We start from the raw sequence: 15,556 nt of genomic DNA, 5'->3' as shown, positions 1-15,556 counted from the left end.
TTTGTAGTTTTATTTTATAAACTAAACTAGTGCTAAAACAAGAAACAAAAAGATTCGATTGCAAGATCTAAAGATATACCTTCAAGCACTCACCTCCCCGGCAACGGCGCCAGAAAAGAGCTTGATGTCTACTACGCAACCTTCTTCTTGTACACGTTATTGGGCCTCCAAGTGCAGAGGTTTGTAGGACATTAGCAAATTTCCCTCAAGTGGATGACCTAAGGTTTATCAATCCGTGGGAGGCATAGGATGAAGATGGTCTCTCTCAAGCAACCCTGCAACCAAATAACAAAGAGTCTCTTGTGTCCCCAACGCACCCAATACAATGGTAAATTGTATAGGTGCACTAGTTCGGCAAAGAGATGGTGATACAAGTGCAATATGGATGGTAGATATAGGTTTTTGTAATATGAAAATATAAAAACAGCAAGGTAGCAAGTGGTAAAAGTGAGCGTAAACGGTATTGCAATGCTAGGAAACAAGGCCTAGGGTTCATACTTTCACTAGTGCAAGTTCTCTCAACAATAATAACATAATTGGATCATATAATAATCCCTCAGCATGCAACAAAGAGTCACTCCAAAGTCACTAATAGCGGTGAACAAACGAAGAGATTATTGTAGGGTACGAAACCACCTCAAAGTTATTCTTTCCAATCAATCCGTTGGGCTATTCCTATAAGTGTCACAAACAGCCCTAGAGTTTGTACTAGAATAACACCTTAAGACACAAATCAACCAAAACCCTAATGTCACCTAGATACTCCAATGTCACCTCAAGTATCCGTGGGTATGATTATACGATATGCATCACACAATCTCAGATTCATCTATTCAACCAACACATAGAACCTCAAAGAGTGCCCCAAAGTTTCTACCAGAGAGTCAAGACGAAAACGTGTGCCAACCCCTATGCATAGGTTCATGGGCGAAACCCGCAAGTTGATCACCAAAACATACATCAAGTGAATGACGTGATATCCCATTGTCACCACAGATACGCACGGCAAGACATACATCAAGTGTTCTCAAATAATTAAAGACTCAATCCGATAAGATTACTTCAAAGGGAAAACTCAATCCATTACAAGAGAGTAGAGGGGGAGAAGAAATATAAGATCCAACTATAATAGCAAAGCTCGCGATACATCAAGATCGTGCCAAATCAAGAACACGAGAGAGAGAGAGAGATCAAACACATAGCTACTGCTACATACCCTCAGCCCCGAGGGTGAACTACTCCCTCCTCGTCATGGAGAGCGCCGGGATGATGAAGATGGCCACCAGTGAGGGTTCCCCCCTCCGGCAGGGTGCCGGAACAGGGTCCCGATTGGTTTTTCGTGGCTACAGAGGCTTGCGGCGGCGGAACTCCCGATCTATTCTGTTCCCTGAAGTTTTTAGGGTATATGGATATATATAGGCGGAAGAAATACGTCAGGGGAGCCACGAGGGGCCCACGAGGGTGGAGGGCGCGCCCCCTACCTCGTGGCTCCCTCGTTTCTTTCTTGACGCGCACTCCAAGTCTATCGGGTAGCTTTCCTTCCAAAAATAACTTCTCCAGAAGGTTTCATTCCGTTTCGACTGCGTTTGATATTCCTTTTCTTCGAAACACTGAAACAAGGGAAAAAAACAGGAACTGGCACTGGGCTCTGGGTCAATAGGTTAGTCCCAAAAATAATATAAAAGTGTAAAATAAAGCCCATAAACATCCAAGATAGATAATATAATAGCATGGAACAATCAAAAATTATAGATACGTTGGAGACGTATCAACCCCCTCTAGTCAACCATATCGATCCTTTCAACGGTGTCTGATCGGGCGGCTTTTTTTGCGTGGACCCGTATTTTAACGGTTATTTTGCGGGCCGGGGCATTATACGGGGTCTACTAGAGATGCTCTAAGCGGCCTCCACATCTTCCAAAAAAGTTACACAATTTGTAGATAGCGTTAATAGACTGCCGCAACGGGAAGCGTTCAATCACAAACTTGTTGCGAATCTTCCATAATGTTCATGTGAGAACCCCAATCCGAAGCCACCTAATGTGCCGGGAACCCACAATGGAAGCTAGTAATTCGTCGTAAAGATCGGGGAAGTTTGTGCCAGGACTTCCAAAGCATTTTGGAGTGCTGACTTTGTCTTTGCCACGACTTCTAAGAATGTCATTCCATGATAAAACTTTGAAGCACTTCAAAATTTCAAAGTTTTGCTACAAGAAAATTTCATATTTTTCATATTTTTGGAATTTACTGTTCACCAAGCTCATTTGAGCTCGAGCTAAGAAACATCGCACCCAACTTGGATAGACTATTCGTCTGATGGTTCTCTTCAGATTATCCACGATAATATGACATGTGCGGGTGATAGGTGGTGAGACTTTGTTCTAGCATGACTTTGCCATGGATCGAGGGGTGGGGTACTTTGGTTTTGTGCACCAAAGCTACCGAAGATCACAACAAGGAAATATAAAACACAACCATGAAAAGAGCGGCATGCTGTCAATTACCACCCATAAGTGGTTTAGCTCGTTGACCGTGTCGAACTTCTAGAGTTGTTTGATTTATGAGGCGTGCTATGCGCCCGCCGACTGATGTTTTTAAAAGACTGACCGGGTCGCGAGTCATCGGATTTAGTGCCATCAAGCGGACAAGCGCCCTTCACCGTCACAACAAAGGTGATGTTGCAGAAACCTTGTAATATAGATAATGTTACAAAACCTTTGCAATAGAGGTGATGTTGCAAAAACATCATCGCCTGTTTAGCGCCACTTTGCAACATAACTGATGTTGCATAAATCTTTCTTTGCAACAAGGTGATGTTGCAAAAAATTCACCGTCGTTTGACGAAACCTAAACCTAAGCTAGATGTCTTGAAACGAGGGTAACAGAGACACATGGATTTTACCTAGGTTCGGGCTCTTCGAGGAGATAATACCCTATGTTATGCTTGAGTTTATTGCGTTCGAGTGAGTGCATAGTATGTATATCTATCAAAAGATTGTAGACAACTTGTGGTTTCTATGAGCCGGGTTTATATAGGTGCTGGGGGTCCTAGGGTACAAGATCCTAGTCGGTTACGCATAGAGAGGCAAAGTCCTGCACGGCTCCAACATCTTGTCGTGTACGCCAAGTCTTCTAGATCCTTTTGATTATACGCCATGGGTTGCCTGATGTGGCCCAGGTCGGAGCCCACCAGATTGGGAGTCAAGAGGCCCCTTAGCCGGTACACTGTCACCGTTGAGCACCATCGTCGTTCGCCGTCGCTGTTGCAAAAGCTCGTATACGTTGCCGCCGTTGAGGACCACCATCGTTCGCCGCCACTGTTGCAAAAAGATTCATCTGTGTCGGTCATCGTCGCTCAGGATCCCAACGGTGAGGATGAACTGGCGATGGCTCGGGGTATTAAGGTCCGTCGGCGTTAGAGGCGAACGCTTGACACGAGCGGCACCGGGGTTGCTGACGACGGCAACAGAGGCTCGCGAGGCCAACGACGTTGGGTGGAGAAGAAGCGCGGCGGGGGAGGTGCTCGCTGGTCGGTGAGTGGTGGTGACGCGCGCCCTCCCGCACGAGTTCGGACAAAGTGGGCTCCATGGTTGCCAATCTGCAGAGGGGGCTGTGAGGTTAGAGGGAGAAGGGGGAGAAGAGGAAGATGAGGAGAAGAAGACGAGGCTGGGCGCGGGGTCTCACCGGCGAGGCGACATGAGCACGGAGCGATGACTCAAGGTTTACAACAGACCCCTTGTTGAACGGATTTCAACAAGGGCCAAGTTATGACAAGGTGAAGATGGCTACGAGTTGTTGGATCAGAAACAAATCTGACGACCGTAAAAGCGGTTGATGCACGCAGCTTCACCTGTCGAGTGAACGCTAGCATTTTCCCTTTATTTTTTGCATTGAATGTTGACTTTTTACCTTTTTCATCCTATTGATTTAGTGAAAGTGGCACATAGAACACAAATGATGTTTGTTCATAGATTTAGTAACCCAAAGGTTAGAGCCTCCCACAACTCATAGGCTAATTAAGTCTTGTTATTTATTTGTATCACACGACAAAAATCTTTGTGATGATTATCTGTGCTCAATGAGACCGTCCGCATAATTTAATTAGCTTAGCTTACTAGACCCGATACCTTTGCAACAACGACCCTTTTTTACTTTTTTGTGTTCTTGAAATAATAGATGGGAACAACTCTCTCACTTTAGACACATTCCAAATTATTACAATATCATACAAGTCTCAAGAGGTAAAAGTGAAAGCAATAAGCTACCAACCCCGGCGATATTCATAATACTAATATTATTTATGAACCAGGAATGAACAACGAAAGACTTGTTGTCAGTCATCTTGTCAACGTGATGCTCCGGGAGGTCTAATGGAAAGCACACACTCATCTTTGAAGGCTTTTATCATACTCTTTTTTCAATTTTTCAAATCTCGTGGCTTAAGTATGATGAGTGTGACGTCACTATATTAGCGAACAGTTTTTTGGGTTTTCTTACAAGCAGTTGTATCACATTGTAACTACTTCCGGTTTCCTTAATCCTCAAAATTCAAAAGAAAAAAAAAGAAAAAAGAAAAAGGAAACATTGTGCTTGCCTTGCCCCCTAAATTCGGCCCTTCGTCCCACCCCTTTGCCCAGCCAGCCGCCCGAGCCCCCCAGGCGTTGCTCCGCCCCGACCGCCCCCACCAATCCCCATCGTCGCAACGCTATCCACACCCTTCGCCCCGCCCCTCCCCCTCCGCCCCTCCGCCCGCCGCCGCCGCCGCCGCCGCCGTCCGTCCAGGCGAGATCTTACAATGGAGCTCTCCCTCGTCTCTGCGAGGCCCTTGCCCCGCGCCGCCGCCTCCCCGCTCCTCTTCGCCCCGCTCAAACCATTGCCCCTCCTCCGCTTCCCGCCACGGAAGCGCACCGCCTTCGCCCGCCTCCGCAGCCGGCGGTCTCGCCGGGTGGCGGCCTCGGGGGAGGGGGAGGGCGACGCCGCGGACCGGGACGAGGAGGTGTTCGGCGGCCGGAGTGAGCAGGTGTTCGGGGGGCGGAGGGAGCTCACCGGCGTGCAGCCGCTCGTGGAGGCGCTGCCGCCGGTGGCACGGACGGCGGCGGAGCTTGCGGTCGCCGCCGCAGCGTTGGCGGCGGGCTACGGCATCGGGCTCCGCGCTGGCGGCGGCAACCGGGCCGCGGCGTTCGCGGGCGCGGCCGTGCTTGGTGGGGCCAGCGTCGCGGCTGCCGTCGCGGTGAACTCTGTGGTGCCAGAGGTCGCCGCTGTCGGGTTGCACAACTACGTCGCCGGCCATGACGACCCCACCAAGCTGGAGGCCAGCGAGGTGGAGGCCATCGCGAACAAGTGAGTTTGGATTGCCTCCGTATAGTTGCTGCCTTCCTTTTATGCTTGCGTCGTTTACATCAGTTTTTTTTTGAAATAGATTATACCAGCCATTTGATCATCTTAACGTTTTGTTGTGCTCGTTTTTTCTTGTATCAAATTTAGGCTTGCAATGTGGTTTGTGCATTTACTTTTGAAACTCCAAACTTGTTAGGGGTACTAGCAGCGTTGTGGTGTATACTTCTTCTGTAAAAGATGAAATATATAATTGGGGCTATCGTTAAATGTAACACGGAGGAGACGTATGATTTTTTTAGGGTGATGTGAACTTGCAAGGAAGTATTGAAGGCATTGCTCTTTCTGCATTATCTTATCCTTCTCTTATTTTTTGTAGATATGGAGTTAGTACACAAGATGCAGCCTTCAAAACAGAGCTCTGTGACTTGTATGGCAGGTAAACCTCTTGATACACGTGATGTTCAGTTGTTTCCCATGATGATTGTGAAAACATGTATGCACAGAACGACCAGATAAATGCTGGATTCTGTGCAATCTTACTCTTGGATGGGAGTATTTGCACTACCATATTTTCTAGTACATGGCTGCACCTCTCTTAGCAATCACCCCCTCCTGTCCCAAAAAGGGGCCACTTCTGACAATTTATAAACAACAGCATGCAATATTGAAGTTTGTACCATAATATTTCTGTAAATGGTACGGATCTATTATAATGGTGGAAGTACTGTGAATGTTGATGCCTATTCACTCATTATTTTCATATGGCAAATCTACCATTTTATACATTGGTAGGCTTGCACATATGCACATGAGCACGATTCAACTCAAAAATTTCGTACGATTCTTAATATACTACTCCCTCCGTTTCAAATTCTTGTCGTGGTTTTAGTTCAAATTTGAACTAAAACCACAACAAGAATTATGGAACGGAGGGAGTACCTTTTTGATAAGCACTTCTAAATTCACATTGGTGTTGAACATTTACCGTCTTTAGAAATCAAACACTATCCACATCGTACCAATTTTGCAATGTGATATTTGAGCTTCACGTGGTTTCACGCCCCTGAACATTTGTCATTCGCTCATTCTTTCTCCTATATTCTTTTTTTCCTGCAGCTTTCTTTACTCAGTACTTCCTCCAGGAGATGAAGATCTCAAAGGTGATGAAGTTGAGGTCATTGCAAAATTTAAAAGAGGCCTTGGACTCGATGATGTAGATGCTGCAAATATGCACATGGAGGTATTCCCTCATGATCCAAGCCTTTTTTTTGTTACATCTTGGTATCCCGTATTGTTTTCAGATGTTTGTATTATCTTTAGTCACTGTTTTCACAATTGGACTATTTTCCCTCTGCGTGCTTATGCCTTCTACTTTGCCCATTTCAATAGATTGGTAGACGCTTATACAGAGAGAGGTTGGAAACAAGGGACCGTGATGCTGACATTGAACAGCGGCGGGTAATTGTTTCTGCTTTGAAGTAAATACATGGATACTTAAAACTGTCTGTAGTTCCTAACAGTAACCATGGAAATATTTCTTAGGCATTTCAAAAGCTGATATATGTGTCAAATCTTGTCTTTGGAGATGCATCAGCCTTCCTACTTCCATGGAAACGTCTTTTCGGCATCACTGATTCTCAGGTACATTAATATACATTGTTTTACCTTTGTGCATGGCATGTCTCTGTTTATGATTCATGGTATCTTTCCGGGATCACTGATTCGCAGGTACATTAGTATACATTGTTTTACCTTTGTGCATGCCATTTCTCTGTTTATGATTTCATCTCATGGAGAAAGCAGAACATTACCTCCATTATGGTGTATGTTGTTTTTGCTAAACTTTGTAGTGTAATTGCACCCATTTTCTAACTACATTGTTACTGTAAGAGACCTCCTGAAGCTAGTGTTTCACCCTTCATAATGCAATAGGTGATCTTGGCATTCTCATTTTGTCATGGCCAATTTTAATATCTATGTGTGTACTATGATTACAAATTTGTTGCCCTTATTGGTCGTGCATATCAGTCTGCGAGACATACATGATCTACTGGTGTGAAAATTCTCCCTGCAAAATAATGTATGCAATGTAATGTGATGCACTATGACACATGCATTGTTACTTGTACAAAAAATAGACAGACTGACTGTACATGTTTAGTGCTTCTGTTTCTTGACTAGCATGATCAACCTTATAAAGTTTGAGTAGCATATGGCTATAAAAATTGTTTCAGGCTGAATGTAGTAGTTGAAAGGGAAGATCTTTTGTGCTGATAAAGATGAAGACGTAGATTGCTTTAACATGTACAGATCGCACATTCACATAAGTCAGATGTTTTTTTCTCATAGAGCATGTCTTTTGAAATGCTTGCTCATCTCCTGTTACTTTGGTGCATAGTTTCTGTGTGTCTCTGTCTTATTTGACATCATGGTTGTTTTGTTACATTTTCATAATCTTTTGGCAGATCGACATTGCTATGCGGGACAATGCCAAAAATTTGTACGCGATACAGCTCAAGTCTATTGGTAGAGGTACCGCTGAAATATTTGTAGGCATTAGTTCCATTCTTAGGTCATATCGTGCTTACAAGGTTTGTCATTCAAGTAGATTAAATTTAGAGCAGGGTAGATAGCAAGGATATCCCCTGTATACTAATTACTTGTTGCATTCCATGAATGTTCTCACCTGGACATATTCTGTTTTTCTAGGTCTGGACATAGGCACTCTCATTGAAGTAAGGAGAGCCCAACTTGCGTGTAAACTTTCTGATGAGGTAATCCTTCTCTCTGGAGATTTACTGCTGGTTGCTTTAGCATATTAGTTAACATGGTGGTTAACCGTATTATGAAAGACGGAAAAAAATCATTGGCTTATCAAATTCTCTATCGAGCCGTGAAAAAGATTCAACAAAAGACAGAAACAAATCCACTATTGGTTTTACGTCAAGCAATACGTAGAGTAACTCCCAATATAGGAGTAAAAACAAGACGTCTGAGAATTTTACAGAAAAGCAAGGTTCAAAGCCCACGGAGCGGTAGGTCGACATTCCTTCTTCTTTCCAAGCTTCTGGTGGTATCTATACCTTTCGAGACCAAGCCCTGCTACAATTCATTGCTGGAAGAGACTGCTAGATTTCTTTTTCATAGTTCGCTTCAGGGTTGTAGATAATGCTCTATCAAAGAGCGCCAGCGTACGTGCTCGAAAGCGTTAGTCAACTAGCTGGCAAGACATGGCAGACGACGTCAATCTAAGCATATTCTGTTGTAACATGTGCTGATATTTATATTTTGGCAGATTGCTGCTGACATGTTCAGGGAACATGCGAAGAAGTTGATTCAAGAAAACATTTCATCAGCTTTAGACATCTTGAAGTCGCGTAACAAAGCCACGTATGAAGCCTCTTGCAAACCTGCTGGCTGATTTCATTATTTGACAATTTCCATGAAAACATAAATGTATTAACTGCTAATCTGATGGTTTTAAGAAAAGGGAACATATATTTTTGTTAAAGCCGACATATAGGTATTTTGTACATTAGAATTTCCTCTGATATTATATTTGTGGAAAGTACTTCATAACTAGCAATGATAAAATTTATTTCTCCTCCCTCCACAACAAGAGAGGCTTTCCACCTCATGAGCAAGTGATGTTATCAGTGTTTGCTGGCTTGTTCGAGTTGCAAGCTTTCAGTATTATTTTAATATCATGAAGAATAACATATAAACTCAATCTCCAGTTAAAAATCTTAGCTGTATTATTGTACGCACCATGCTGTTTATAAGGGAGACTAGGGTATGTTTGGTGGATTGATCTGCTTTAATATTAATTAGCAAATCATATTTTTCTACTATTACGAAAACTGAGCTATCTGCACTCCCAAGGAAGTTTGAGAAATACTTTTCCAAGAAGCCCCATTTGTTTTCGTTGTTCAGTTATTAGGAAATACATGTATCTCTGTCAAGAAGTGTAAACCCTCTGAATCTTGCTATGCTTAATTTTTTGGATCTTATCAATACAGAATGCTCAAATTTTTACCTCAGGACTAAACCATATTATCACTGCCTGCAGGAATAGCCCAACACAGGTTATTGAAGAAGTAAAGTGTGTCCTTGCATTTAATAGCCTGCTAACTGTACTGAGCAAGCACCCTCAAGGCGATCGATTTGCACGTGGGCTTGGACCTATTTCATTAGGTAAGTTAGTGAAGATTTTTGAATTCATATGTTGATGAGGTGGGCTGTCCTTATGAATTCTTATTGGTTCTTCTGCATGGATTGCATAGCGGGAGAGCTTGATCATGATAGGAGGGCTGGTGATCTAAAGACACTCTATAGGGCCTATGCAACAGATGTACTTTCAGATGGACCTGTTGATAATGAGAAGGTGATCACATGTTATTCACATTTTGTTTAGTTAGCTGATGCTCCATATCAGATGACAAGCTAAAATAAGTAATCAATAATTCCGCAGGGTTCTTTTGAAATGGTTAACAGATACCTATTATTGTGAAGCATATTGATTTAAGTAGACCAGTGCAAGTTTGCAAGGTTGTAGGATTTGGAAAATACAGTCTGGATTTTTTGTGGACAAAGTTATTTTTTATGTGGACAAAGTTAGTCTATTGACCTATTATTGTGAAGCATATTAATTTAAGTAGACCAGTGCAAGTTTGCAAGGCTGTAGTATTTGGAAAATACAGTCTGGACTTTGTGTGGACGAATTTAGTCAGTTAGTCTATTGACATATTTGGATCACAGACAACACAACAGTAGTCTGAAAGTGTTTGCACCCGGGATGAACAGTAACTCCACGCCCATCTATGTCACACATCTTCTGTTTTGTAGTTCACATCATGTTAGATGCTGAACTAAACAAACTCAAGCGGTACCTGTTACTGTTGTTAAGGAATAACCTGTGTGGCCTAGGGCTACATATCAGTAACACATCAAGAGTATTTTCTGGTTCGCATGAATTTAATACCAAGCCCTTGATCAGACCAGCAATTTTTGACAAAAGAGAGAACATATACTCTGATTCAACTAGAGTTTATGCCGATTCATGCCAACAAATTAATGCACCTTATATAAAGGAACGGAGGGAGTAACTGGGAACAGTCACAATAGATAATAAAGGTTGCTTTAATCAAGATGAGATAATTTGAGAAGTACATAACCTAGCAATTGTATCACATCGGGCTGACAATTTTGGTTTTTCAACATGAACTGTCTTATATTTTTGCCCATGCTCTCTGACCATTGAGTCTAGAAACATATGGTAGCATCTTAACAAGATAAATCTTTACAACAACAACAACAACTAAGCCTTACAAGATAAATCTTTCTGTGATTAAAAATTCCAGCTTACTCCTTTGAATGATCTGAGAAATATATTTGGACTGGGGAAGCGTGAAGCAGAAGCAATCATCTCAGATGTCAAATCTCAAGCATACAGAAAGAGACTTGCAAAATCCTTTAACACTGATTTGGCTGCAGCTCCTAGCAAAGCATCGTTCCTCCAAAATCTGTGCGAAGAGCTACAGTTTGATCCTGAACTTGCTAGCAAGATGCATGAAGGTACCACGTTGTCACTTGCTTCTAGTTTTACAGCGTAACTCTATATTTGCTACAGTTTAATCCTTCTCTTGCTAGCAAGATGCGTACCATTCTGGAAAATCACGAGTCAAATTGAGAATCTGGTTTAACTAGGTTCTATATGGTATCCTATATCCTTTTGCTGCATCAGTACACACAATTATTCATTATACAATCATCAGGCATTAGCTGTGGGCTGATACTGCTGCTTATTATTTTAGTTGCCAACATTTTACATTGACTATAGGAAGTAATATGCAGCAAGGGAACTGACTGCATTTACTTAATCTTGTTATACATTGTTGTTCTTGTGTTGTACGAGCAGTTATGGATTTTTACTACTCCCTCCGATCCATAATAAGTTTCATGGTTTTAGTTCAAATTTAAACCAAAACCACGACACTTATTATGGATCGGAGGGAGTAGGAAAGAGACAAATATGATATGGCTAAAATTACTGCCTTTGTATTTATGATTATCAGCGCGTATTAATGCCGCTTCATACTTCAGACATTTACAGACAGAAGCTTCAGCAGTTTGTAGCTGACGGAGAGCTGAGCAAGGATGAAACAGAAGCTTTGATGGCATTCCAAGTGCGTCTCTGCATTCCTCAAGAAACTGTTGATGCTGCTCATACTGACATCTGCGGTCAATTGTTTGAAAAGGTGATGTATTTTATTGTGCCTTTCATTAACACACTGCATAATTTTAGGTTAAATTCCAGATCTGCATTAGTTCAGCAAAGTTGATGGCCTGTTCTGTGTAAATGTATTCTTACCCTTTTTAGGACATTGCAGGTTGTCAAGGAAGCAATTTTGTCAGTTGATGGATACAACGCTGATAGACGAGAGGCAGTTAGGAAAGCAGCACAGAGTCTAAACTTGAAAAAGGAGGCTGCTATGACCATCTTTAGTAAAGCAGTATGCCTCTTACCTAAAAAATTAGGCTATATAGATTGGCCTATATTCTTCTGTAGAAACTACTACTATGTATATCTTTTGGTATATTCCAACTGCAGATCCAATTAATTTTCTGTATTGCCAAATTCAAATGGCAGGTACGGAAATTATTCCTGAACTACATTCAGAAAGCAAAAGCAGCTGGGAATCGCATTGAACAGGCAAAAGAGTTGAAGAAGTTAATTTCCTTCAACACAGTTGTTGTAAGTGAGCTTCTGGCTGACATTAAAGGGGAGCTAACAACTGCTGAACCTGCAACATCAAGTGCGACCTCAGAACCTGAAACGACTGAATCTGAGGGAGAGGATGAGGACTATGAATGGGAATCACTAGAAACATTGAAGAAGACAAGGCCTGATAAAGAGCTAAAAGAAAAGCTGGGCAAGTCAAGTCAGAAAGAGATAAGCCTCAAGGATGATCTTCCATTGAGAGATAGAGCTGAGCTGTATCAAACATATTTGATGTTCTGTATCACTGGTGAGACTACTAATGTTTCATTCGGGACAGCAATCTCCTCGAAGAAAGACGATTCGGAGTATTTAATGCTAAAGCAATTGGGACGCATACTTGGTTTAACCGCCAAAGAAGCTCAAGATGTCCACATTAAGCTGGCAGAAAAAGCATTTGTGCAACAGGCTGAAGTGGTTCTAGCTGATGGGAAGTTGACAGAATCCAAGGCTGACCAGCTTGCAACGATACAGAAGCAGGTTGGTTTGCCATCTGAGCATGCACAGAAAATCATTAAGAGCATCACAACGACAAAGTTGTCTAGTGCAATTGAAGCATCTATATCGCGAGGACAGATTGGTATACAGCAGGTCCGAGGATTGAAAGACGCAAATTTCGAGCTGGACAGCTTGATTTCAGAACCGTTGCGAGAAACCATTTACAAAAAGTGTGCTGAGGAGATATTCTCATCAGGCACAGGTGAATTTGATGAAGAGGAAGTGTATGTAAAGATGCCAGCTGATCTTATCATAAGTGCTGAGAAGGCCAGGTCGATTGTTCAGGACATTGCGAAGGTTAGGTTGGAGAACGCCCTTGTCCAGGCTGTTGCTTTGCTTCGGCAGAAGAAGAGAGATGGTGTGGTACGTACCGTGTGCCCCATTGTCTGCTTGTTTTGTTAAATTTACGTAATTGCTCCTAGAGATATAGGTATAATAACATCTGCTAGGTTATACTCCTGCAGATTTCTTGAAGTTTGTGGTGAAAATTTTCATTGCTTCATATCTGATGCAGATTTCATCACTGAACGACCTGCTCGCATGTGATGCTGCTGTGCCTGCTTCGAAGCCTTTGTCATGGCCCACTCCGCGCGAGCTTGACGACCTGTACTGTGTGTACATGAAGAGCATTCCGAAGCAGGATAAGCTGTCAAGGTTGCAGTATTTACTCGACATCAGTGCCGAGAAGGCTGAGGACCTTCGGGATGCGGCGACGGCAGGCACGTTGCCTCAAACAGGTCAAGAGGAAGAAGAGTTGGCGTTCTAGAGGGGATGATGATGGGAAGAGGCACTTTTTTGTTAGGTAGCCAGCAGAGTCGAGCTCCTGCCAGACACGGTGCTGTGGCGCCAATAGCTGCTGTTGTAGCTAGGCATGGTTTTGAGAAGCAACGCATAATCCTGACATGCATAAGTATTTTGTATAGACAGATTTGACACCACAAGGTGACAGTTTTCTGCTGCATTCTTTCAAACCATACTGAAATCATTTTCTGTTTCTCCTTTGCGCTTTTGGCCTCTTGGTCATGTACCAGAGTCACTGCAGGTCCTTCTGTAATAAATGTGGTTTGTTGTGTAAGGCTGGTCGTAACGGTAGTATCATAAACAGTATCATGTATGCCAACTAGATTTTTTTTATGATGCGGTACACAATTAAATGGAGAAAGAGAGAATATGTATCATGCATGTCAATTAGACTTTTTTGATGGCACACAATTAAATGGGGAAAGAGAGAATGTAACATCATATTATGATACTGCATCATAGTAAATGTTGTACTACTTTATGTCATACATGACAATTAATAAAGTAACATAAGATGTAGTAACTTAAAGTAGTATTGTACACTAGTATAATATGCATGATATTAGTATAAAGTAGTATTGTACACTAGTATAATATGCATGATATTAGTATATCATACTTCCTGTTATCGACAGCTAAGAGCATCTCCAGCCGTTCGGCCCCCGAGGGCGCAAAAAAAGAGCGGTCTGGGGGCGAACCGGCGCTAGTTCGGCCCCTGGGGGCGACCTAGCTCCCAGTCACACCCCCAGGCGCTGCCCCCAGGACGCGGAAAATTCGAACTTGGTCGTTCCCGCTCACAAAAGACGCCACAAGTCCGGCGATCGCAAGTCACAGTTCGGCGTACAAAAAATAGAGCGGCAGAACTTCGCGTGCGCAACGCACCACTCGGCGGGCTCTGCCCCAGGCGTCGGCGGAGTTGGCGTGCGCGGGCTTGGCGGTGTCGGAGCTGCTTCTGCGCTGGGCTGTGTCGGCGTGGCTTCGGTGGTGCTGGGCGTCGTGGAGGCGTCATCACGCGGGCTTGGCGGCGGCGTCGGCGTCGGCGGTGTTGTCGAGGGAAGCTGGTTCAGGATGAGGCCGCGCTCCGCCAAGTACCACGCCTTGACCGCCTCGTCGGTGCACTGGAGCATGTCCGCCCCGCCCAGCAGGAAAGCCAGGTCGGTGTTTCTCTTCTTCGCGGCGACGTTGGACCGGAGCAGGTCGAGCTTGACGGCGCTGCTCGACATCAACGCCGACCACCGCGCGTCGGTCTTCTCCTCTCGAAGGACGGCCTGGGCCTGCGCGTCGGCGAGGCAGTGCTCGATGGACTCCTGCACTCGAGCGGTAGTCGCGTCGGCGTATTTCCCCTTCTTGGCACCTTTGTTGCCGTCCGGCCATGGCGGAGTGGGGGCTTCGGGGAGGAAGCGTAGGCGGGCGGCAAGTAGTTGTATGGAGGGTACTGCACGCCGGCGAAGGCGGGCGAGGGCGTGTGCTGGGCCGGGTGTCCATGGGGGAAGGTGACGTTTGGGTTGAACCCACCATGCGCGTCCCCGTCGGCGTAGCCCGGCGAGGGCGATCCCCATGGTTGCGGAGAGTCGACGCCTTGCTGGCCCCAGGGCGCGTACTGGGCGTGGCTACCGGGTGGATTCATCATCCCCGCGCGAGTCGCCTCGGCCTCGGCTTGGTCCGCCGATGAGGCAGCCGCAGCCGCACGCGCTGCGTTGTCGCGGGTCTTCTTGGCGATGGCCCTGTTCTGCCGGTCGGCGGTGACAGCCTCCCGTCGCTGAACTTCCGCCCTCCACTCGGCATTTGACATGCCCGGTGGCTTGGACGGCGGCGCCCTCGGCTTCCTCTGCTTCGGATGGGCGACGGAGGCGGTCGCGGTTGCCGCCGCGCGGGGGACGACGTACTTCTTCGGTGGCATGGCGGCCGTCTGGAAGGCGAGCGGGAGGGAGATTGGCGGGAGGAAGGAAGAGAATGTGAGGGAAGTGGGGGAAAAGTGGGAAGAAACGGCGGGAAGAGGCGCTCGACTCGCCGACAGGGCGGACCCACGCGCCCTTTTCGCTTGTGCCGGCGCCCCAGGCGCCCCCCCAGGGCGCCGGGTTCGGCCTGGGTCCGCCGGCACCAGTTTCGGCCCGAGCCGGCGAAAAACGGGCTTCTGGGGGC

The 15,556-nt window shown here is 44.9% G+C and overlaps 1 protein-coding gene across 1 annotated transcript; it reads left to right on the top strand.

Annotated features, from left to right (window-relative positions):
• The first annotated feature begins 4,640 nt into the window (after positions 1 to 4,640).
• Positions 4,641 to 13,688, top strand: LOC123181279 (protein TIC110, chloroplastic). The gene is made up of 15 exons (XM_044593538.1): positions 4,641 to 5,340; positions 5,714 to 5,773; positions 6,454 to 6,577; positions 6,727 to 6,795; positions 6,880 to 6,978; positions 7,803 to 7,869; positions 8,047 to 8,111; positions 8,633 to 8,727; positions 9,407 to 9,531; positions 9,621 to 9,721; positions 10,698 to 10,911; positions 11,440 to 11,594; positions 11,727 to 11,849; positions 11,987 to 12,976; positions 13,128 to 13,688. The coding sequence occupies exons 1-15, from the start codon at positions 4,796 to 4,798 to the stop codon at positions 13,377 to 13,379; spliced, it is 3,084 nt and encodes a 1,027-aa protein (XP_044449473.1). The 5' UTR covers positions 4,641 to 4,795; the 3' UTR covers positions 13,380 to 13,688.
• The last annotated feature ends 1,868 nt before the right edge of the window (positions 13,689 to 15,556 follow it).

The sequence above is a fragment of the Triticum aestivum genome, chromosome 1D, assembly GCF_018294505.1.
Source record: "Triticum aestivum cultivar Chinese Spring chromosome 1D, IWGSC CS RefSeq v2.1, whole genome shotgun sequence".
NCBI classification, from domain to species: domain Eukaryota; kingdom Viridiplantae; phylum Streptophyta; class Magnoliopsida; order Poales; family Poaceae; genus Triticum; species Triticum aestivum.
The sequence above is the reverse complement of the archived record's forward strand: the minus strand, read 5'-3'. Positions and strand labels throughout refer to the sequence as shown.

Bases quoted from the DNA above. Each gene is read 5' to 3' on its own strand.
- LOC123181279 (XM_044593538.1), top strand. From the start codon at position 4,796: ATGGAGCTCTCCCTCGTCTCTGCGAGGCCCTTGCCCCGCGCCGCCGCC. The intron at 6,979-7,802 runs GTACATTAATAT...ATCTTTTGGCAG, and splicing joins TCGGCATCACTGATTCTCAG to ATCGACATTGCTATGCGGGA. The intron at 11,595-11,726 runs GTGATGTATTTT...AGGACATTGCAG, and splicing joins GCGGTCAATTGTTTGAAAAG to GTTGTCAAGGAAGCAATTTT.